Source organism: Rhyacophila brunnea, unplaced genomic scaffold, assembly GCF_057557595.1.
Source record: "Rhyacophila brunnea isolate RB1 unplaced genomic scaffold, BYU_Rbru_1.0 scaffold_2, whole genome shotgun sequence".
NCBI classification, from domain to species: domain Eukaryota; kingdom Metazoa; phylum Arthropoda; class Insecta; order Trichoptera; family Rhyacophilidae; genus Rhyacophila; species Rhyacophila brunnea.
Window position 1 is genome coordinate 32,977,606 of NW_028232859.1, and position 27,292 is coordinate 33,004,897.

Sequence of the window (27,292 nt, forward strand, 5' to 3'; positions counted from 1 at the left end):
ACTCAATTTATTATAGATATAACTTTATTCTGCGTTAACGTACCGTAAGTGGAAGACTTTGATTACTATTATAACTAACTTTTAATTACTGTAGACCAATAATTCCCAAACGGGGGTCCGGGAGTAGTTAGATAGGTATAATAATAGAGTCAACAAAGGTTTAATAGGCCTGTTTCTTAAATAGTACATAATTTAAAACGTTTGATTGATTAAAGATAAAGCAAAGGTTATAGTTAGGAAACGAAATGTTGTACCAACAAATATACAAATAAAATTGAGAAATTATTGTTGGTCAGTAATGAAGATAGCCACTTACCATGCATTGTCTGTTTTATCTGTGTAAAATTATTAAAATCATGTGTGCTAATTTTACAATTACGGCAAAGTTTGTTTTCCAAGCATTGAGAACTCTTGCATCCAGAGTAGTACAAGTAACTAGATTATTTAGGACTAACACATTACAAGGGGGCGGAATATTACGAAAGAAATGCGAATAATATAACTCATGGCGCTAATAGTATTTGAATATTCAAGGATGTGTATATCACATTTTTAAAGAATTTGTTTGCTTTTATCCGTTGAAGATAGCCTTTTAGAATTAATCAACTTTATTCTGCCCATGGAAGATACTATGTTTTGGTGTATTACTGCTTATTGACGTATATGTATCCTTTTTAATTTACCCCAAATTTTATAAAAAGTTGAAAATCTCTATTATTATATTACGTCTTTTATGAATTCCTAAGCGACGCCCTTAAATATATTTCAAATAAGACACATCTATACATATGGGTGGTTTTCACAAAATTACAACGTATTAAAAAATATTCGACAATGGAGAATTATATATAATGAAAACCACGTGATCAGCGGATTGCTAGCTATTGGCAAGAAGAATTGGGTGGATTTTTTTTAAACCTTTGATACGCAAACGACAGCACAACCATTGCAAAATCCGAAAATCAAATTATTGCACTCTTTAAATTCGTATAGTTGAAAAGCAGACCCCTGGGTATAATCCAAAATAAAGACCATGGCCAAAGATTGAAAAAGTACATAAGTTGCACAATAACAATACATTTTAAGTGGCGTAGCACACTGTTAGAAGTCGTGCGATGCGATTAATTTCAGAATGTATATCGCAAAATCACTAATAATAGAATAAAACACAGATTTTTTAGTTTTTATTGTTGTCTATATTTTTATGATGTAACTTAAACCATACAACAAAAAAAGATTGTTGGCTCTATTGAAATCGCATGTTTGTGGATTTCGTGGATAAATAAATTAATAGCTATATCTCCAAATCAGAAGCAATTTATGTAAAACATTTCAACATAATACATCTCAAGAGAGTTTTGCAGCTCTTGTATTTAATAAAAAATGATAACTTGTGGAGACTAATCATTAATAGAAATATTGAAGGTCAAAAGAGCTCCCTTAGTCAATGATCAAACCAAGTGAAGAACGCTAGAATAGTATGAATATTTTTAATTACCATGCGAATAGTGGATCGCAGAGACCGACACAGCTATATATCATGAGAAGCATTTAAATGGAGTTATAATCCTTAACAAAAAGGACCTTTTATTTATTGATACATGAAAATACCTTCATTATAATAATAATGATAATATATTTTAACATGTGGTGAAATTGAAGTTTAAGAAAAGCTTAATGCATAGGTATCTACACTATCTACATAATCTCAACTAGGTGAGAATAACATCAAAAACCTTACGTAGGGGCTTATTTATTTTCCATTTAGAGTTGAATTATACAACATGGGATTGTTTTGATGTAGGTAAATAGGAATATTTTTGTAATGTGATAAATTTTCATTCAGAATTCTGCCACAATTTGTTTATTTGAGATTAAAGAAAGCTTTCGCTACCCAGTATACTTTATCATAACAAGTTTTCTCATATTAATATTTCAGCCGGAGCCCGACTTTGAATAATTTTATGGAATTAAGACGCAGGGCCTTAAATTTATTCAACGCCACAAATAAATTAAAGTTCACTTCCTTTATTTGAATAATTTATTATTTCACATAACCGCGGGTTCGACCAAGAATCGCCTGACCTCACGTTTATTTCTCTCGCCCATGTTAGATTCAAATCATAAATCAGGCAAATTAAGCAAACAGATTATAAAGCTTACTCGCGTGCTAATCAAACACGACATACAATTGTTCAGATTTGGAAAGTGATTCGGTTAGCAGTGTTAATCCCACAGACCATAGTGCACCTACTAAAGCTTCAAAGAGAATGCGTTTTTCGGTTTCCTTTATTTACAGTCAAATAATCTACATATCTTGATGTTTTAATACATTGATAAGGCTAAAACTGCTGCATTTCTTATAACTAGCTTTAAGTAAGCTTTTAAGTAAGTATACCATTTAACAAAATATGGTCGTACATTTAAAATGAAAGATATTATAGAATGCAATACTAATAATTACTTAGGTATAAGTATTAAGTACGTATAATATGAAAAGTATCCCTCTTTTTATGTAACATTGAATATAAAATAGCAAAATTATAACAATTTTCATTGAAATTATATATTTTAAATAAACGCAGTTTTAGCTGATATGCATGAGCTGAATTTAGCTACATAACAAGTATAATATATATCTGAATGTATTCTATTTGTATAATATATAGGTACATATAATATTATATTTATGGTAGAGAGTCTTTTGTACAATTTACGAGATTATAATGTTTGAGACATTCATGGTTATTTGTTATCGTAACAGATATTTGCGTTATCACCGTATGTTCTTTCTCCTACTTTTCTTGACGTTTTGTACGTCATTGTAGAGACCATTTTCTTGAGAATGGTCTCTACAATTAGCCCAGAATGTTGACGAAAGAAGGAGGAAGAACACGCTGTAACAACCCAAAAATTTGATACGATAATTTACTAATACAGTTCATTAGTGGTACTACGTTAGCGGGTTTTTTATATTTTGTCTGAAATCAGTCAATTTATTGTTTTAAGTACCAAACTATTAACTCATTTTAACAACGATCCAATTATAATATTAAAAGTAAAATTTTAAATTGACAAACATGGTTTTCAAAATAATTTTATACTGAAAAGGATTCTCATTAAAGAAATATGTAATCTCTAAAAAATCAATTTCATTTACTTATGTCGACTTGTTACTAAATATCAAATTAATCTTAATATCTACTTTAAATTATGAGTATTTTTTTATAATAAAATATATTTACTGAATATATTATTATTATAATGATACCACAATAATTCATAGGTATTAAATTGCTTTTAAAATTAGTATAATATAGCTATTATCTTTTCTTTATCAATTTTGAATAATAAATATCACGTTTCATATTGTATTTTCAATAAAAATAACAGTTTATTATTTCTACCTTACAAATAAAATAAGGCTTCAAAATCATGAATAATTTAAAGAACAATAGAATTTTCATTTGGTTGTTCTGGGCATGAAAATATTTTCGACTCTCCTATGACTAATATTTTACGTTAGCTGTAATAAAATGTTCCGAAAAGTTTTTATTTGCGCTTTAAAAGTAGTTGACTTCGCATAACCACAGGTAAAGTAAAATACAAAATACACCATATAATGTTTACTTTATAATACGAAATACAAAATTCTTAAGAAGATGTTGTAAATTATTGATTTCTTAACAAAATATATTATAGTAATAATTGCGAAATAAAAAATTACTTTGATATTTATACGAGGAGACCGATTCACAAGCTTATTAAATAACCCAATCCTGCATTTCATTGCAATGTTGAAAAAAATCTGTCATTTTATTAAATAATAGCCACGCTCAAATTTTGTCACCACAAATAACATTATTTGATAGTATAGACGTTACGAATTTGTTGTAAATTTAGAGCTACATTAATAAAAAATTAATTTAGCCATTTCTGACCATTTCAGAAACCATGAAGTAAGCAAATAATGCGTTAAAAAATAACATTTTTCATCTGCAGTCATTTAAAATAATGTTACCGTAATATTTCAAAAAATAGTGGTTTAAAAATCCCTATATTAAAGTAATATTAATGTCTCAAAGATACGGACTTTCATTTCCGTCAGAAATAAAATTGTTATATATGTAGTATATGCTGGTGACCGATTGTAGTTAGTAACTTACTTTTTGTGAATAAAAATATTTCGTTTATTTTTTTTAAATTTACATACCTTTTGTTTTGTTTACAATATGGGATATAAATATTTTTTACGACCGGCCGTTTCATAACGGGGTGGAATTCAATTTTGCTGGCCGGGCAACATTAAAACATTTTAAACGCCGAAAACACATATTGCCGCCTTCTAAAACTCAATTAAACGCGGCCGTATTTTCGGCGCGCGTTATAAAAAGGTTTCATCGCCAAATTTTATATTTATATCAAGACGAATGGAAATCGTTTTTGCGCCTATTTTAAAGCAATTTTTTTTTGTGTATCGGATACGGCGGGGCCAGCCCATCGGGGCCCCACTTAGTTCGGAATAATAATAACATTACTCGGCTCGCAAAGCTGAAAACTGAAAACTTGTGACAGTTTGACAGGTTTCGGAGTACGAGATAAATTCATTTCGTGAGGCGGTGCTACTACTAGCTACCCGTTTGACACATTTCCACCATATTTGGTGCTGGCCTGTTTGTCGTTTGTCAGTGCCACGTAACCTTTCAACAGGTATCCGACACGCCGAATTAATTTTTTCATCTGCCGTCATATTCTGACATATCTATTGACCTTACTTAGCACAATATTTTATCTGTATTATGTAAATATATTATATAAAAATAATATGAATAAAGCCATCGACAATCAAAGTAGTTTACACAGTTGACACACCACTATGTTTGATAAATATCAGTGTTATTGAGAAATATTTAATTTATTCTCCCGGTATATACAATTTAAAAAAATTAATTTTATTTACACGGAGGACGTGTCTTAAATAGTGAAAAATACATAATTTGGGGGTTATGTTAGGGATCTAAAGCTATACAAACGTAAACTTAGTAGGAAAAATATTTATGGCATTACGATGTCATTTTTTATCATATGAACAAAAATTTAATAATAAAATATTTTCATACCATAAAATAGTCTATTTAATATTTAAGTTTCTCTATTATAAATTTTTAAAAGTTCTATATTTCGTTACATCCGTGTTTATTGCACCATAAAACTTATTCTTTTTCTGACATCATGCGTATACTATATTATTTGAACGTTTCATAAAAACTATTACCTACCTAAAAATATTCTGTAAAACTTCTTATTGAAGTTTTTGTATCACAAGTGTGCAATTTTTACTATCCATATTTACCATGCAAGTTATATTATAGGTACTACTATTTTGTAAATATAATTCGTATCTATTCAATGAATAAATCTATTGAATTATACGTACATATTATTTACCACTACTACTTTCCTACACATTTCAGTATCCACCGGTAGGGGGATATTATTTTCTATAAAATACACACGGCCCACGATGACCTAGCGGCTTAAGCATCGGCTCGTAATGTCGTAGGTCCCAGGTTCAAATCCTGGGTCTGGTAAGTACACATTTGTTTTTCAATTTGTGTTTGGAGTCAGAGTATGGACCTAATATAGATTGAGCAAGTGGCTAACATCCATTTCTCGTAAAAACTAAGTATGTTAATACAACTTCCACTCTGTGGAAGGTACTGCCAAAAGTTGGTAAGTCTCGAAATCATATTATGGAGTAATTGCAATTTGAAAGTTTTTCCATGCCCTATAAAATCAGTCACAATACTAATTTATTTGTGTATTGTGTGCATGATCTATATATCGTATGGCCTTGAATGTTTTTTTCTATCATAGCTATTTATACAGATAATCCATTGTTAACTCTAAATATCTAAATTATCGACCAACCATCTTTTGGCAGCAACACCACAATAATCACCTTTGGATCGAACATGGTGAAGTAGTAGTAGTGGTAGAAAAATATAGTATGCTCTCGAATGGAAATGGGGAAATGGTTTAAAATATATTATTGTATTATAACAGCACAGTCTTTTTACTGATTAGCAATAACTTTTTACAATCTCAGTAATAAGCTTTAATAACTAATAGATGAATCTATTATACTTAAATATTTAAACGTACAACAATAATTCCATTGAAATACATTCTCATGCATGTTAACAATTGAGAAGTGATATATTAGAACATATTATTTTATTGATATTAACTCAATTACTTTGTGACCCGATGCAGTGTGATCTTTACGATTCAAGGCCACGGCATGACTTCCAGTGTAGTAGCTCAAGTTCGATATCATATTATTCATTCTTTTTATACGCAGTCAGCATATATTTTACATTCCTCAGACATTCATACACGTACGCTTCAACTTTCGCACATCTGCGTCCCGCCAAAGCAGTGGCCGTATTAAATGCCTGAATTGTTTATGCTTTCGCTCATCAATACTTCATGAGGGCTTTGGGTACAGTGCGCCGCTCGGAAACCGCGGCCTGCTGAGCGCTGACTTGGATATTTGTGCCGGCCATAATATTTCAGTGAATGTGCCGGAAATTTATATGCGAAGTTGTTTGCAGAACACACGAGCAGTGCGGCAATCGCATGAAATTACAGGACATCATTTCTGTTGATAAAACAATGTCTATCTCAAAATTCCGATGGTAATTTAATTTGGCTGAAAATCCCAATGTTTGTGCCATATAATATACAATATTGTCGGCAAATATTTAATTTGCATATGAAACTTTGAATCACATTTCCGCAACACAGATTATTTGTAATGTAGGTATATATATACCTATAAATACCAACTTATTTACCTCTTTCAATATAACTTTCTAAATTGAAACTATATAATTTCATGCAACATATTATACGTATTCTTTTTTTAAATACCTATTTCTAAAATAAATAGATATATATATATTATAAAATATTATATATGTGTGTATATATATATTAAGCCTAATATTCATTATTAGGTAGCAACATAATATTATAGTTTATCATGAGTATTTTTATTTCATGCCTATGGGCATAAATTCCATACAGCATCATCTCTTATTCTGTTTTCGTAAACTTAAATCCTAATTCGGTTTTTAAATGCTAATTTAATGTAAATGCACTATAAATGTATTTTATATTAGTTTCTTAAATGATATATGTTATATATTAGTAAAATACAATGCAGTTTTCACATACTTGACATACATACATATCATTTTATACGCATAATTCAAAATATGTACATATGTATATGTAAAAATAATGAGACGTTTTTGCAATATGTCTTCTTCTTCTTCTTTGTCGTAGACGCATGGGTCCTCATCGTGACCACATTTGTATTTCGTCATCCTTTGAGCGACCAAGACCTTCCATCCTTCTCGATTTTTCGCTTCTCTCAGGGCAGAATGGATGGTGCCCCCAGTCAGCTCTTTCACTTGGTTGCTCCAGCGCGCAGACGCTCTTCCTCTGCTTCGCCTTCGTTCTTTTATCTTTAGTCTCTAGATGATTGACTTGTTCGTCTTGTGCTCCGTCCAAGAAATATGAAGCATTCGGCGCCAACACCACATCTCAAAGGCATCAATATATTATAATAAAATATAGTAAATGCTATTTTTTTAACCCGCCGCGGAATATACGACAAAACACGGTATTACTGTATACCGCTTACCTTACAATTTCAACCCAGCAATGCGTAGATCATTCTTGTAGTTGAGACGTACTTAAATTTGTGAATTTGTGTAGTATACATTTAATAAAATTATAGTGCACAATGTTCGAATAAATTGCTTACTCAGTATGTTATATTCTTATATTGGGTGTATACAAAGTGGTATAGAGTTTATAAACCTCGTCCGATAAATAAAAGTGAGTAGACACATTTGCTTTTCCAAAACAGTCGCATAAAACATGGCCGTTTGTCTTACAATGGAAACCCGTATTTTATGGAAGACCGGCGGTGCACTTTTCCACAAATAACAGCTATTCTCTCTACATAAAGTAATCTTTATTCCATGAAAGATAGTGTATTTTCTTATATGTTAGATTAATAGTGTATCTTTCCCACAAACCATGAGCACGATCAACACAGTTACTATTACTCAGTTTTTCTATACATAATATTATTATCTTTAACGATAACTACCAGTTATGATTAAATAAAACATTCACTTTTATAAAATTACCAGGAATAATTACCCACATAATATACTATTAATAGTTTTTTTTCACACTGTTATGCATTTTTTTCTGTTATTTCTTGATGGAAAATCATGATATTAAAAATAAATTACAACATACTTATTTTTATTTTAATTAAATTAATATGTTTATATATAGTAACGTTTACCACATTTATGTTATTTTAGTACCACTTTCGTCTGATGACAATATTATTAATTATTGGAGACAAAAACCTATACAATAGCAACTATATTGTTGGTAAATGTGCCACAGCTGCCGTCATGAGATTTTATAACTTTCTTTTTAGACCAAACCAAACCTAACCTAACCTTACCTTTCCTAACCTTACCTTTTCTAACCTACAACAACCTAATATAATCTTATTTTGTGATAATGATGCATCAAAATGTATGTAAATTTCAAATTTTAAATGAACAATTATTGGTTTGAAAAGCCTATGCGCCGACAGAAAAAGGTATTTATTATAATTGTCTACATGGAATAAACTGTTTTCGTAAAAAAAAAATCATAAAATCTCATGACGGCATCTGCGGCATGAAATTATTGAAAATGGAAATGGTTCTATAAATTCAACACTGAGTAGAGTAGTTAGTTTGCTTGGCAATCTTGGCATCAATTTTAAAATTATTTTTAGTATTTTTTTTCACTGCCAAAAGAAAATTTAAATTATAGAGAGTGGAAAGTGTTCACTACTAACCTAATTGATTGCAGGATTGCAAATTTTGTCAAACCAAAACCTTTCATGTTATTAAAAAAGACCATTTGGTTGTCGGTAACGACCATTTACTTAATGAAGCTAGTGGTAATTTAGGTTTTCCATTAACCGATTGCATACATTTTCACTACTAGGTGGAATAATATCAATATATATATACATTATGATTATTGAAATATAAAGCACTATATTTGTACATTATTTATCAGTAATTTTATTAATGTTTGAATACGAACTAACAATACATTAAATGGACTTTAACATAAATCACAATATATAAATTAAATTAAAAATATTGTACAAGAGGGTAATATTATATTCTTAACACAATCCATGTATTATCAATTCATATCCCATGACTGGTTGAAATTCAATATTTTTTTACGGTAAAAATACTTATTTGCATTTAGATCTACTAGTTTATGAAATGGCTAGTAATACACTACAGTACTTTACTATGCTACGATACCTTTATAGTATATAATATTATATACTAGTCCAGTCCATATATTCCTCCTCGGAGCAAATTAGGTGATTTATTTTTATACTACAATGACTTTTTAGGAAGATTTGATCCTACACAATGAAGAATCAATCTTGTAATAACTTAAATATAAAATTGGCTGTATGATTTCAAAGGTCCAAATAAAGCATAATAAATTAGATTATAATTTATTAAACCAAATCAATCATTTTGATTAAGGTTAAGAAAGCTCGAAACTAGTAGTCTGAGCTTCCTTTAATTTGTTGTTAGTAACTAGCGTGAGTTATCCACAACAAGTGTCATTGACGTTAACTCTATTCAAAATTCTCTCTTATCGAATGAACTATTAGATAAGTACGTCTTGTTGAGAGCACTTCAATCAACCAACATAATATTGAGAAACGTAATGTTTTCGTGTTCAAGATGGTAAGTTTACCAAACTCGCGGTGAAGATTTTGATCGAGATATTAAGTTTTCACTCTACTTGATACTTCATAAATGAGTAATTGTGGCTAGCAAACTACTAGATATTTCGAAGGTAATTTTCGACAGATATTAGATCACATATTATCTTTAAAACTTACAACCCGATGTAGGTCATGGCCACCTAAAAAAGCAACTCCACTGCTTTTGATGTGTCAAAATATCATAGTATACTCATCCTCCGTTTTTCTTTTGAACTATCAAAGGAGAATCTCTTGTATAGTTCGAGATCTTCCACCCTTAAGACATTTCTGTCCAATGTTGTCATCCCACTTTCACATTTATTTTGATATGACAGGTGAATCATTTACAATGCATACGGATTGTGGTTGTATTTTTATCGCCACGTGCTATCTTCTTCATTTATTATTCATTTATCAAATGGCTTTCTCAAGATCTCCCTTTCAAATATACCAACCTTCTCTAATATTTTATGATAAACCCCAGAATTTCTATAAATAGGTTAGTATAGACATGACGAGGATTTTAAGTGCTCTATTTTTAGTTTATTTTAGAGGATTTTTTATCTGAAGTGTCTATGTAAACCGTAATAGCATTAGTTTCCCAATATGATTATGTTTTTAAACTTTTGACTAATATCATTTTGAGACGTGATAGATAATCCTAGAAACACAAATACGATATGATTCTCAAATGTAAAGCCATTGATTATGGGCGATGAGATTTACAAAGCCTTACTTGTGGGCATATATTTTTTTCAAAGCGTGATTTTACTTGAAATCTTATTTTATTCGTAACTTCTTTCAATGCAATATATACGTATTTATAACTAATTTCAACCTTGTTACGACATTTATGCCTTTGAAAAATCATAATTTTATATATTTTATAAAAAAAAACGCGTTTATAGTTTCTAATACCCTTCCTTAGATACCATGCATTAATGTTTGAAAACATAGTTTTTCTATTTGTAACCAATATAAAAACATTTTTTAAATCTTTTTTTCGACCATGTCCGATCCTAATAGGATCATATGGGCCTCCACAGAGTGGAAGTTTTGTATTAACAGATTTTGTTTTTACGAGAAATGGATGGCAGCCACTTGCTCAATCTATTAGGTCCATACTCTGACTCATACACATATTGAAAAATAATATGACGTGTACTTGCCAGACCCAGGATTCGAACTTGGGACCCACGACGCTATAGTCTGACGCTTAAGCCGCGCGGCCATCGTGGAGATTTTTAAATCACTAGTTAGGAAAATAGTAAAAAAAATATATAGATATCAGTGGCGTGTGGTAAATTTAGCGTATAGAGATGTTGCTGAATAAAAATCATAACTTATACCTAATATTCGCAAAATTATCTACGTAGAGTTTTCGTAGATAATTCAGTCTTGGGAGATGGTGTAGTATGGTATATGGTTTTTCTGTTTGATATCTCTCGAGATATTTAAAAAATATTTACATACTTTATTATAAAATAAATACGTACAATTATGATATTACGTTATCTATAATTTCTGGGGATGCTTCGCATCTACAACATATATTAAAATTAAAATTTATTTATTGACACATTATAATGACCTTTACAAACTGTACTTTACACTCACTATACTAGCCCGGTCGCTTGTTTTAAATAAATTAATATATTGCACACAATATACTGCAATCGCATGTATTCATGGTAACATTCTTAACCAATATGCAAGTCTTTTTGTTATACTTTTAATATATTTCTAAATAATGACGTGTCTACTATATACTTTAATTATTAAATAATAATTATTATTAAATTAACTAAAAATCTTTATAAGACTATAAGAATGTGCTTATATATAATTGGAAAACCTTAAAGTAGATATTTATTTGTAATAACTACAGCTAGATTTAAAATAAGTTAATCAATGTTTCACGACTAGCTTTAAGGCAACTATTTACCAACTTCCTACTTACTTCCGAGATACTACGTGTCTCAATTGAGTGTACATAGTTTCAAGAATCTCAATTAAAAACTAAAGCACAAACGGCATTTCCAATTCGCATTGGAATTTTTTTTAAATTCTCTCCAGCGCGAGCAATAATAATTGTGCCAGCGTACAATTGGAAAAAAGCGTTTCATCAATTTAGTGGACTAATTGATTTCAACTTGCCCACCAGTCCGTGGCTCTAGCCCCGGGGATATACCGGATATCCGCCAACTAACTACATCATTCGGCCATGCAATACATACAAGAGAGATATATAATCCACTTCTAGTCCGTTTGCTTAATATGATAAAATCCATAACTATATATTATATACATTTAGTTAAGGTATACTGTGAATTATTAAACAATTTTGAATTCGAATAATATAAACCAGATAATACGAAAAATATATTCTGCCGGCTTACCAAAATAAATTGTTTTATTAATTTAGGAGGGTAAATTGTTTTCAGCACTCATTCAGTTACTTGCTCCGGCCCGGGAATATATCGGATATATGCGTAAAATAACAATACTACTGGACACTAGAGGTAAAATGACTGAAGTTTGTGAAATAACATACGTGCGTTGAGACAAAAAACATAATTTTGTTACTATTCATAGTCACTGCTCGATTATTTCGCAAAGGATATTGATAAACATTTTTATGTGATGACATTAAATGCATTTTTAATAAAATCACATCCATTTTAAATAATATTTCGGTTTTTTTTAAAACCAAAATTCTTCTTAACCATTTTGCGGTGCCCGATACTACACCTTGTGGAAGAAAATTTGGTGTGGTGTGGGTATGACCCCTATATTCTGAAGCGGGTCTCTAGGTCAGGCCCCATCTAACTATCGACAAAGTTAAGTGCAATGTGATGTTCTATTTATAGTTGCGTTTTAGAAATTCCATACGTAAATTATCATTATATCACACTAAACTGCATCGCACAACTAGATATTTTAAAAAAAAATGGTTGGGCCAATTATGGTGGCCCTCATTCCTTGCTTCCCTCCTACCAACACGCCGGGCTCTCTCTATGCTAGAGCCACCAAGCTAACGCCCTGTCACTCCCCATTTGTGTGGGATTTGTTCTGTGTATAATTATTATAGTGGAAATATTTCATTTTGATTTTAATAATATCTAAAATAGGAATTATTATCATCATGTATATAAATTTTAAAATACAATTAATAATGCCATATAATATAATATAGTGTGTATATTTGGGTATGTGTGCTTATTTGTGGATTTGTTATAAAAAAAATAATAGCATGTAAGAATATTTTGTATATTCAACTTTTTAAAGACTTATGGGTTTATTGATATATCTCGTTAGTTGACTGCTTTAAATTCCATTAATATATATTTTTTAAAACTGATAGATATTATTTATATAGGTAGGTATCTCATTAGTTAACTTCTTCAAATTCCAAGTATTGACGATTTTAGACCTCTTGAATTTAGTATTTATTAATTATTGTTTAATGATCTATTATTAGGGTTTGACGATTTATACGCCTATTATTTGTATTATTAGTGATAGGTGGGTGATAAAGTTTTTACCTACTTTATTGTATTATTTTACTATATAAGTTATAATTAATTGTATTCGTTGTCAGTGTGTATTTACCTTTTGGTGAGTGCACATAGTGCCTGAAGATACCGAAAGGCGAAAAATCCGATCGCAAAAACCGACTCAAATAGAATAGTATAAAACTTAAATCTATTAGAATTTAAATTCAAATTCCATTAACTACCTTCGGCCGATAGTATTAAACTTGTGAATATTATTTAATTTTTTAAACATATTATTTCTGTCTGAAAAAAATATATTCTCCTCTAGTTTAAAATTCTGTTTTTCCATTCCAAGACTATTCGTAAAACCATTCTACTGCAGGTATATTTTTTTAAACTGATACATACAACTATATAAATTAAATAAATTATTTATTTCCTAATATAATAAGTTTTTTAGTATACTCATATCACAACAATGCTATCTAAGGGCTCTAAGGAATACCCACAGTTACCTATAAATATTATGGACACATTAAAGTTTTCCTACCAAATACGAAAAAATAATACTCTATGTATTATTTATGTAATATCATTTATCATTTTACTGTACAGAAAATTATGGGTATGTATTTAGATATAGAAACAGCTAATATTAACTTACGTGTAGCTTTTATTTTATTTTATAAATTCGATCCAAGTTTATAATACATAATATAATATGTAAGTAGATTCTTTTCTCACATTTCCAGTGCTCTTTCAGAGGTGGTCAAGATATTTCGACACATAAATAGATATATTTCCGCGCCATTGGCTACATGTCTGCCATATTTTCCGACTGCTGTGTGCGTCGATGCAAGCTGCAAAACAACGATGTGGTTTTGAAAGCGTTTCCGTGTTGACAGTTTGAGTCATCGCAAAGTGAAAATGGCGGTGCACGTTTTTATTGCGGGCATAAAGTGCGAAAGGTATTTTATGATTTCAGGTGATATTTTGTCATTATATTGATAACATAATATATACTGCCAAAAAGGCTAGGAGATAATAATATTATATTGTATTTATTTTCATATTAGGTATTCATGACTATTGTCCGGCAACTTCATCTTGGCTACGTGGCAAATCTGTGAACTACGTACAGCTAATCGAACTTCCGGTTTCAAATTAGGAACGCCCCCAAATTTTTCATTACATTTTTGACACTTCGTATTGGACGCATCTATCAATTTACGTAATTTGAAGCTTTTTATATTCAAAAGATGTCTAACACAATACGAAATGATGTTCGAATTATTATCAGTAAACTTTTGATTTATTGCGAAGAAGAAAAAGAGTCGTATTTAAAAGGTGAACCTATACAATACTTTCAACAAGCCCATTTTACGGGTTCCTGTCATGTCAGGTATGTCAAAATTCAGTGTTGTAATACTAGAAATATTTCCCCAAATACTGGAAATTATGTTTGTATATTATAAAGTTATGTGTATCGTAATCAATTTTATTAATATTTTTAGACGTATAATAATTAAGTATAAATGATCATTAGTTAGTTAATGAATTGTCCTATTTTTTCCTAATTTTTAAACCGATAAGTAGGTACATATTGTTTTAAAATTTATGTAAGGTGGATATAATTTAATTTATAGAAAATTATTTTCACAGTATGTGTTTCTACAACAATTTTACTAAAAATACGATATAAAGACATCATTTGTAAATTATAAAACATGTGATTGGGTCATCAATATAATATTGAATATGTTATATCTTTCACTTCTACTTTTTTACTCATAATTTGTGTTCTAGTTATTTAATTAATAAATACCTGCAGCAATATTATCAGTTAATGTGGGTTCAATGATACATTTCCTTCCAAATTCAATAATTACGCTGTAATAATTAACCTAATATAATAGTAATAATTAAGAGGTGAAATTATTTGAAAAAAAAATCTATTGATATTTATTGAACAATAATTAGACATATAAATTAATGTACTTATAAACTTACTGAGAATAGAATTGATATAAACTTAAAACCTAATTTCGCGGGATATGTTTTCTCAAAAAATGACAACACTGTGAAATATTCTATACGCGATAAGAGCGACTTCCTGTTGTTGCCTAAATAATGTTGTCGTACAGTATCTAAATTTATTCAAACATTACTTAATTACGCATGTTACGAGTACTTTAGTACTTATCGTAGTGACTCTTTTAAATATAATTAAGTATATCGTAATATAAAAATACGATATAATAATTATAGCATTATGATATCTTTCCATATTTCAAAATTATATTAATATGTTACTTCATTTTTATCATTTTTGAGAAGGTGGCTTTCATTTGTGAATAATTCACTACGTATTCTCCTCTTCACTCTCTCATGCCCCCAAATTCGTCACGTTAGTGATTGACTGACGTATGTCACTTTATTTAATTTTAAAGATATGGTTGCTGTATGAAAATTGTAAGTCTTAATATTATAGCGACACGATAGAGGATGTGAGGTGTGCAGATCCAATTTCTTCATGCAGAGAAAAGAAATAGGCGAGGTGAAATTGTATAATTATGATCATATGCCGACAGTATTTAAATTGCTCTTGCTGTATCGGGTTGTCTCACTCGGCGTCTTCCAACTTTTTCTTGATACCCGCCGAACTATTCAATGGTGTAGATATTTTTTGCACAGTAACTTACCGAATGTTATAGAAATAATATTAGATATTGTACAACAAAAAACCATTGCTAAGATCTTTTAACTACCATAAAAATAGATATTTGTCAGAAAATTAGATATTTTGAGTTAGATATTATATATAATATAAATTCATTTTTAAATAATATGGAGTGGCTAGCTTATCGGCAAGCGACGAATAGTTGATTGGTTTAATGTCTAATATCCGATTATAAATTTTGTTTAAAATACATAATTTGAAAACACTTCTGGGAAATATAACCAATAGAAAAAAAAATATTTGAAAAAAATACGACACCCAGCAGGTTGAACCTGCGTCTTTCGGGATTCGCACCCACGCACATCGACCATAATGATATAGGCATATATCATCTAATTGCGACAAATTTTAACTAATGGCTCTTACAATACTCTCTGAAGCGATAAGTGTTTTCAAATTATTTATGTTCAATAAAAAGAATGTTACATTCTTAATTAAATAAAAAATAGTTTATTAAATTTTGTTTCCACACATTAAAAATTATAATACTGAATAAATTTACTGAATGAAAAATAACCGATGGGTATTTATTATATTTTTAAATAATAATGCAGATTATTGAGTGAGTACAGCGATTTCCGTTATATATCTCTATTTGACCGATTCTATATTTTTAGAAAATATTATATTACCTCCTTTATATGGATAATATAAAATAGGGTTAGGTTTAGGGTTTTTATACCAGCTCGCTTTCTTGATCCCAAAATCCCGGGATTGAAAAGGTTCATTTCCTAAGGTTTTGGAGTTTTTTTTTTGAGAAAAATAGCGTAATTTCATGAACTGAAGAAATATAAACTAAAAATGATAATTTCATAATTTTAAATTATATCAAATTTTTTTTTAGTCCGTATAATTTTATATTTAAGCGAAAGAATATCATATTTTAGGATTTTATAAGTTTTTCTACCTAATTAATATATATTGCAAACATTAAAATTTTTCAACATAATATTAAGTAGGTAGGTACGTAATACTATTGTTTGTATAGAATTTTTTCAGAAACTCTTGTAACAACATAATAGTTACGCACTTTTTTCAGGATAATAAATATAGTAATATTAATGGTTACACATTTTGTTTTAAATCTTTAGAATTAATCATAGTAAATGTATATTGTCTTTTATCGATACTGGTATATATATTAAAATAATAAAAAAATAATTATTATCCCAAAATCTCTCGAAAAATATTGTCTGGGATTACAATCCCTAGTCGAATCAGGTTGACATTCATAATATGGTTATATTATCAAAGGATAATTGTACCAAATCTGCATGTCAAGTTGTCATGACCTATAGTTACAAAGCGTCGGCTTAAATTTTAAAATGTAAAAAAAACAAGTTCCCGCCTGAAAGGAAAAGTACATTAGAGGGTTAAAATATTTCAGCCACGAATTATGTTCCGCTCTTTATGTCTATTTTATTGAAATAAGGCCCCCGTGAAAATAAATTAGAGACGCGAGGGTCAAACGCGTGACAGAATACATCGTGATAAGGGTTAAGAAGACTTTTAGGGTGGTTAATAATATACTGACAAGATAAATTTATTATGGACGGTCTCGTTACTACAGTGATGTAAGAGAGGGAATCCGATAACTAAAATATTTTCATTAGCCCACGTATGAAATGGCGTAGTCTTTGAATGAAGGTAAAATAACAACAAGGCTAAGAATATTAATAAATGAAACAATATTGTGAACCCTAGTATATGAATATAATATAAATTTTTTTCTTTGTGTATTTTAGAAGAAATGTTAAATAAAATTGTATAAATATTTTTTTACCATCGATTAATATTGATAAAATACACAACCCTTCTTCTGATCAACAAATTTATAATACCGTAACTACAAATCCAACATGGCTTATTATTTCACAACCGTTTTTTTTATTAATAAAAGGAACAAACATTCATTTCTTCAACAAAAACATGATCATAATATCAGTGACGTCCCGTGGGGGTAGGCAGATTGAGCCACGCTTGGGGGCGGCAGTTACTCGAAGGGCGGCAAATCGAGGAGAATCATTTAGACATGGCAAAAATTATTTTGTTTATATGCCTACAATAATAGGATAGTAAAAATGGCGTAAATTTAATGGTACAACCAAATGTGAGTAAAATATCAACCACATAGAAACTTAGACTCTGATGATATGGGTAAGTATAATTATTCGTTTTTTATGTCTAAGTTTAATTTTGTATGTATTAGTGGTAGGTACATATATATTTTGTTAGTAATGTATCCATATAAGGGTTTATTAGATATTGAAGTCATGAAAGGGTGATAAAAAATAATGTATAAAAAATGGGGCGGCATTTTGGCGCTGCCTATGGGCGGCATTTTATCTAGGGACGTCACTGCATAATATTATGCATTATCTTTCGTTTTAGTCACAATCAATGCAAGGCTTTCGATATATATGGTGTTTACTTTGTAGTGACTCATGAACAGTTTATGAAAAAAATCACTTACACAATAGACCTGTATGCCTTATCTGGGGAAAATTTTGTCACCCACATAAGTGTTGAAAATTCGTTGGCATGTATTGAGGCTGTATCCGGTGTCTCTCTAGTGAGAACTATTTGTTGTACTATTTATTATATTGTGTGTTAGATCATGTGATTTTGTTTCTGTGTGTATTTATGTTGTCATCTACACCTTGACAATATACTCATAAAAATTTTAATTAATTTATTATTCCATGCACAATAAAAAATTGTACCTATCCCCGTCCACTTAATATTGTAAAGGGAAGACTTTGACTTTTCGAAATAATAGATATTGTGTATATAGTTTCACTTTGTCTTAAGAAGGTATTGTCATGTTTTTTTAAGTAATTAGCTCATGTTTCTACCAACCGGCATTCTACTCGGTACAATCTTTAATCTCCGTTAACTTAAAACTAATAAATCGCGTATATACAAGTTACCTAAAACTTGAGCGACGAATTGTCTACGTACCTTATATTATGTCACGGCCGACAATTTTGAAAATATTAACAATGTATACAAAATACGTATTGTGGTAGGTATATGTAGTATTTCATGGTGTAATAAATTTAATATTAAGTTAGAAGTTTTCTACGTAACCAAATTTTAGCTGTGAAGTGGCGCGTGGCCGAAATTACGCCATTAACAATTCATATTGTTATTATTGGGGCAATATCAACTACGATTAACCTCTGTAAAAACATAGTTATTTTTTATTATAAATATTTAAGTTACTAGCCCCCATAATTATGTTTATTCAAATTAGTATAAAGTACCTACTACATCATAAACTTAGTATGGTCAAACGTCGGTGATAGAATACGCGAATAGCTGTTAGTACATAGGTATATTTGAACAAGAAATATTATAAACGGGTCTGGGCACTTACACAAAATTTAGTGAGGTAAATTTATTGATTTTCAATTATTGGTTACTTATGGCGTCTTTCTTTTCCTATTGTATCCTAGATTTTTTGTTGCCTCAGCGTGTGTCAATATTTACCGCGCTTCCCGTGTAATAATATTATTTAAGTTCACTGAAATACTTTCCGATTATACCTGCAAGAAGAATTTAATTAATCAAAATAATCCATTGTAATAATTGGATTGAGATAAACATAAGAAACCCATCTGCAAAATTTCTAAATGGAGATATTGAGCTTCAAAGTCTGTACATGTTTTTATAGACTTTATGTAAATGTTGGGAACATGGCAACTATTAAATACTGTGACTATTATTAATATATTTCTATTACTACTAAAAAAATATAAAATACAGTAATATATCTTAAGATATTAATCAATAATACGGTTGGTTCCTTTTCATTGTATGACATTTTCCATACAAATAGTCACTAGAAACTATTTTACATAAAGGAACCAACTGCTGATTCTCTTTTTTATTATTTCATATTACTTGCAAAGTCGTCAACTATTTATTTGTCATAAAATATCAAATTGCAAATAAATATTTGTATATTTTTTATAACTTAAGCAAAATAACTTAAGGTAAAGATAGAGTACTCCATACCATCAAAGAAACCTTGACCTCTTGCCTCTTCTGACAGTTTGATACTGACTATGACAGGTACTTAGCAGTTGGTTTTTTTTTCATAACAGAAAATTTGAGGTTTAAAACATTTGTCCGTTAAGCAAAATGAAAATAATGTAAATAAAATGAAAGCTAGACCGAATTGAACTTGAATCTCTTTGACAAATTTTAATTTGAATTTTCCATCCATAACTCAAAATACCTAAAAACGTTAGTTGGTTCCTTTCTGCTTATCACGATTCAATTACTGCTAGATTTAAATTGTATTAATTAATAGTAATATGAAATTAGGCATCTTTAAAATAATATGAATAAACCAAAATGCTATCGATTGGACTAGGTAAAAGTTTGAACCGTGGTGATTTCATAAAATGCGATTATTATTTTAACTTAAACATTTTAAAACGTTTTTTTTTGTTTTTTTCGTATTATGCTGACCCACTTATAATACAAAAACTATCACGAAACATTAACATCACTTTAGTTACGGCAAAATCACCCGCACATGATCGAATGACTATCGTGGCAAAAAACTTAGTATCAAAGTCACCGACAGATAAACAATAACTTTGAACCATAATGACAATCAAATAATTTTTAACAGACTTTTACCTTCATTGTCAATTAATTTTGTAAGTATATTGTTATTCTAATTCAAATATTGTACGAAGTACATATGGAGGTATCTGCACAATCGAATCTATATTTTGAGAATGAATGAATTTGATTCTTGTATACTTCATAGAATCACTAAGATAATAAGACAAACATACCTAACTTTAGAAACATACCCATTTCTATGATTATTTGTTTTAAAAACTACATCTGCAGTTTTATTTTTAGTATTTATTTCAATAGGTAAGTATACAACTTTGTCATACGTCACTAAAACGACATTGCTAGATAAAATAATGTTTTTTCTGTTGCTTTGGTTGGGTGAGTTTCGTCCACTCACTTATCAACCCCATAATAATCTTAAGAGTATGGCAAAAGAAAATACGCAAATTCACTACTTAATTAAAAAATGTGCGAATGCATCTGCTAAAAATAATCAAACTCCCAATGTGTCCAAGAATGGAGAACAAGACAAAAAAATGTTGCATGTGCTCACCAGAGCATTAATTTTTTTTCAATTTAGTACTGTATAAGTAGATATATATATATGAAGAGTTGATAATAGCTTCCCATAAATCCTTCCTCTATTCATCCCTTAAATTGGACACCTTCACGTTACGACGGTCCATAATGCTGTGATTTTGGATGGAATCGGTTATTCAACCTTTTTACTAACCATATAATATATTATTATGAATATCACTTGATCTGTTAAAATATGTAAATTTAATATTATATAAGTTGTTTGAACTACCTACTCCATGAAACTGAAATTCAGTTTAATTTTTTTTATGTATTAATTTAATTATTCTATTAAAATTATGGGTTTAAATTTCCATACAACATTTTTTTTCGGAAAACTATGATTTAGTGAATATATTTAAGTGTTTACCTTTTATTGACTCCTTTTTACCGATTTATAAGACACAAACAAAGATTTTAGTATTATAAATTCTAAAACTACTATAATATGCTAAATATATAAATTATATGCAATATAAATATTACAATTGTTATAAAATCAGTGAATAAATGTTATAATTATAATATTGGTGATAAAAATCGAAACCATATGCTTCGGTGGTAACTTTTGTGTAATATAACATATAAAACAGATGTCTGTAATAATGAAGAAATGTTATAAATCGTTGGAAAAAATATCTGCTGACAATTCAAGATATATTCTTCTTTATCCGCAAAGGCCAATTTCCTGTGGAGCGTAGCGGTGTTTTTTTAAGGGACGTGTATAATTAAATAATTTAATTGAACCTTCTACCCGATGAAACCTTGCAGACGTGTTAATTGAAATTGATTGAAATAGCCTCTATTCGATTATTCAAAAGCATGACTTGAAACCAAATTTGCATCTCACCAGATAGGTAGTAGACGGGAAAATTTTCTAATCCCTTAATAAAAAAACGATTACTCTAAGCTTTTTAGTAACAAAAATGTATTCTCAAAATTGTTCTATAATGCTGTCATTATTTTAGCTATATAACTTTTCAAAAGTCTTTTATGCTGTCATATTGGATCATAACAAAATTCTCTTATAACAATATTATTGTATGTAATATATGACATAATATTACAATTTAGTATGTATATTTTTTTTACTTCAATCTCGGTAAAAAAAAAACTAGCGTAGGTGTAGGTACATTTTTCAATTATTATGTGTAGATTGAGGGTTCGTATTTGTGTTTTTGTGATATGTAAAATAAATATTAAAGTATATAAGTTGCCTGGTGACAATAACAATGATATCAATCATAATGAGTTACGGAGTAGCACAAGTACCTACATACATACTTAATACAAGCAAGCCGTCTTATTAATAATTATTATACTACAATGATAATGGTTTTACTATAATCTTCAATGAATTTTAAACATAATAATATAATATCAATCGTATAATAAAATTGACCAGATATTTTTTTCTATTTTATAATTATTGTAAGTGATTTTTTTTTATTTTTGAGCTTGGTGCGATTACAGCCTTAATTTTAACCCCCTCTCCCGATTTAAGCTTCATTATCAAAAAATCTTTAGATAGGTAAATCAACTTTGAAGATTCTTTCTATCTCAGCTATTTTTACAGATTATTAAAAAAGGAAAACGATATTGAAGGAATTTCAAACATGAGTATAAGGTAAAAAAAAATGAATTGATACGACATGCCCCATATGTTATTAAAAAACTAGATGGCAATGCCATCTGTCAACATTATTGAGTATGACGATGTTCTAGTGGACCTTTAAAACTATTATGAGACTATCGTTTCATTTGTTTTCTTTCACGACCCGATTAAAATATTTGATTCTTTTATTTGCGTGTCAGTATATTTTTCAAATTTAGAATTTTGCAATTACGTGTATGCTTTCTCTCACCTTAGTCGTTTAATACGTTTTATCCCTATTTCACTCTTTGTTACACGTTTACATTTATTTTCTCTCATACGTTACATATAAATCAAAACAAATATAATATATTATTGTAAAGGTCCACGCGGATTTACTTATTTGGTTATGTGTTTCAATACATCTATCGAATAATGAAATAACCTCAACTAATTCGCATGTGTACCTAATATGTATGCAAATCGAAGGTTTCTTTGTGAAAATATGTGACAGTGAAGCACCCCTCAAGTGGCGTGTAGACAGGGTGACACTACCTATTGCATAATATGAAGAATATTGTCTTTAATATTTATAGTGTATCACGACTTTACGATCTATTGTTACATCTACATTATAACGAATAGTACTTGAATTTAAATGTTTACGTTTTCTTGACTCTCTCAATCGACTCAAAAGAAACAAAGAATGACTTCAGTATTCTAGATACAATAAAACATTATAACTACTTTATTTCAGATCGTCAATTCAGGTGGTACAGCAGTATTAAACTGTTCAGTAAGCGGCACCCCCTTGGGTCCTGTTCAGTGGCTTCATGACGGCTCTCCAGTCAACGGAGGAGAGACCAACTTAATGAGTGGAGGTATTCACGGAGACGGGCAAGTCCGCGTCAACAATGCACTCACACTTGTGCTTAATTCAGTGCGAAGATCGGATGCTGGAATGTATCAATGCATTGTCAGGAATGATATGGAAAGTGCCCAAGCCAGCGCAGAGATACGACTTGGAGGTGAGCCGTCTTTATTATAATATAATAGTTGATATATTGAATGTCCTAAACTATGCCTAGATAGTTTTACCACATGTTAAAAGCAAATAATTATGTTATATTACAATAAAACTTCTGAATTCAGTATCTTTAGATAACGTTCGCAGATCATTTTTTGAAAATATATACAATTTCAGACACGGCACCGGAGTTGCAGTACACGTTCATAGAGCAAGCTCTTCGTGGAGGACCTTCAGTATCTTTGCGCTGTTCAGCATCAGGAGCACCTCCTCCTGGCTTCCAATGGCTTCTCGATGGGCAGCCTGTAACCGTTATGACACGAGGAATTAGGTACAAGACAGACACTAAGAAAATTACACGAGACAGTTAACGAAACAATTAAATTACAATTAATAAATGAGGGATGATAGACAATAATAATAATTGCTTTTTAATTCCACATACCTAAAATTGCGATAAACGCAATGTTTTAATAAATTTGTCTCAGCGCTTCTTTTGTACAAGAAATTTACCAACCCGTACCCAACGATCAAAGAATGTATTTAAATATTTCTACATTTATAATCATTTATGCCTATATAAATCCACTGTTAGATATAATTCTCTACAACCTGATTCCATTCATCTTGATCCTGTTCGTTACATCTATTTTTATCTTTTTATCTGTCATATATTTTCTGCCTCTTGGGTACCACTGAGTGACTAAACATTCTTTATTATTATAGTGACTCTACTATTTATAGTTCATACCGTTGGTCCCTTTATCCAATAATTATATAATTCTAGTTTGTTGTGCGTTATGTGCAGTGTACCTACTTTTCCATACCACGCTGTTCTACTGTCATTAACTTGCGTAACGTTAAAACAGATTATAATAAATATTCTGTTTTCTTACTAATTATCCCTCGTTGGCCGCATTCATGGTTGATAAAACTCGACTGCAACAAACAGTATATTATCTCTATTTTAAAAAACGTATTCTGTTTGTATCTAATGGATTTAGAAGGCCATTTTTATAATCTACATCTCTAAAAATATAAATTTATATGTATATTTAAAACTCTTTCTGTCTATTTTGTCTAATACTTGTTAGGTAGTAAAAATAAAGTCTAAATAATTTATTGTATTTGGACTGGCGTTCATCGGAAACCGGAAATGGTCTACGGAAAACCAGCTACGATTCTAGAACCATTGTTTCCTTGCTAATGCTTATTTTTGATACAAAGAAACATGAATATCTTTTATAGTGCAATAACTTATAATTAATTGATGGAAATTAACGCATTATTTATTTCACTCAGATATTTTTTTTCCTTTTTGTACCGTCATTAGCATGTGCGAACAAATTTGAAAAATATTTATACGAACATTTTTTTAACTGGAAAAGTTTCGTGGAGATTGACTTTTTAAAGCGAATGGCTGTATGAATTAATATCGAAGCATGTTATAATTACCAAACTACCTAACCAGTAGTTGTCAAACTTTTGTCGAGATGGCCTGAAAAATTATTTCTCATTTGTTTTTTATATATATCTCAGGTATCAAATTGGACAATACGTAACGAAAAATGGTGACGTCATCAGCCATTTAAATATATCTAGTGTACGTTCTGAAGATGGTGGCCTCTACTCATGCCGCGCTGCTAACTCACTAGGTGAAGTCACTCACACGGCGCGACTTAATATTTATGGTAATTTCAAATGCATATACTTAAGTGAATCTTTTTACATTTAAAATACTCTCCACAATATTATATATTATTATGTAAGTATAATATAAATTTAAAAATTAAAATAAATTATCCAAGTTATTTACATTCATGATAACTTAAATTTGATGAAATAGTCAATTACATTTGAATATTTCATTAATATAAAAAAAAATTACATTTGATATAATTTTAAAAGATGACTGGAGTTGTTAATAAATAGTTTTTTAATATTTTTTCAGGACCTCCGTATGTCAGATCTGTCAGTCCAATAAGAGCGGTGGCTGGAAGGGAAATAACATTGTTTTGTCCTTATTCTGGTTATCCAGTAAGGTAAATAGTTATATAGTACATACATACTTGCATAAAAGGGTATTTTTATTTACAGGCAAAAAACGTATCTGTCTTTCGTATCTTTTAACTTTGGTCTATCACAGCAATAAAAAGATAAATAATTAATAGTTTCATATTTGTTATATAATAATATTATGTACGTATCTTATTTAATCGGATAATATTGTTATAAAAAGGTAGATACTATCGGAAAATGATTCAGTCGTTATTTTTGAGTGCTTTTGTTTTCCTTGAGGCAATGCTTTCAGATAAGTATTATTGATCGCTTCTAAGAGAATGGCCTGGGGTTCATAAAATGCAATTATGGGAAATCTTTATTTTATTATTTTCACTCTTCTTCGCATTTCCTTTTTTCGTCCCTTAAGATTTGATCAGGAAATTTATGTTTGTGTTTGTGTATTAAAATCATGATAATAATTTTCTATTCTTATTTTCTCCGAAATACAATTTTGGAAAATATATAGGTATATAATAATGGCAGTGGGCACTTAGGCAAATACTTATAAATACCTCTGAACAGTACCTATAGTAAATATTTTATACCAAAATTTTGGCAATCATACAAAAAATACCTATCTCTTATTTTCGAAACACAATTTAAACTTATTAATTATTTTTATTTATTCTCTGAATGATTAATGAAAAGTATCTATAAATTATAGTATATTATTATATAATTGAGATTATATTATAACTGATCGTTTCTTTTTTCCATGTTCCAGCTCCGTACGGTGGGAACGATCTTCTGGCGGCTCATTAACTGGAGGAGTTGAGTCCCAAGGAAGTGCAGAAGGAACTTTGAGGCTGGCGCGAGTCGAAAGCTCCCATGCTGGAGCTTATACGTGCATTGTTACTGCACCAGAAGGACAACAGGCCCGCCGCGATATTCAACTCATTGTCAATGGTAAAAATGCAAAACCTCAGTCATATTATTATTTTCAAAAGAGCTCATTTTAAGCTTTCAAATATGTATCTTAATCACAATAAAGAGATTGCTGGTAAAGACTGTATATAGGTTTTGATCGAGAATTCTCAAAAATTATTGAGAAAAAAACAGGAAGAAAAGCTCAAAGCAGTTTCATTCTGGATGGAAAAATATTGATGAAGATTTATAGTAAAAATGAGCAATCCCCAGGCCACGTTAATTTTTCGCGATTTTTTAAAAATTAATCTGTTGAATAATTAATAACATTTTACTGCTCTGTAAAATAATCGGTTAGTATCATTACGCAAAATATACTTAGGTATAAATGCGGTCCCAAAAAAGTTTTTGGTATTTAATTTGACTCCAGTGAAAAGAA

The 27,292-nt window shown here is 29.8% G+C and overlaps 1 protein-coding gene across 1 annotated transcript in view; it reads left to right on the forward strand.

Moving 5' to 3' along the window:
- Positions 1 to 27,292, forward strand: part of LOC147072214 (cell adhesion molecule Dscam1-like) — a 207,701-nt gene that overhangs the window by 153,135 nt on the left and 27,274 nt on the right. Inside the window, exons 9-13 of the mRNA XM_085946707.1 lie at positions 23,659 to 23,929; positions 24,106 to 24,259; positions 25,468 to 25,619; positions 25,880 to 25,970; positions 26,714 to 26,895. Of these exons, the coding sequence (XP_085802833.1) occupies positions 23,659 to 23,929; positions 24,106 to 24,259; positions 25,468 to 25,619; positions 25,880 to 25,970; positions 26,714 to 26,895 (850 nt within the window). The remainder of the gene's footprint in view (positions 1 to 23,658; positions 23,930 to 24,105; positions 24,260 to 25,467; positions 25,620 to 25,879; positions 25,971 to 26,713; positions 26,896 to 27,292) is intronic.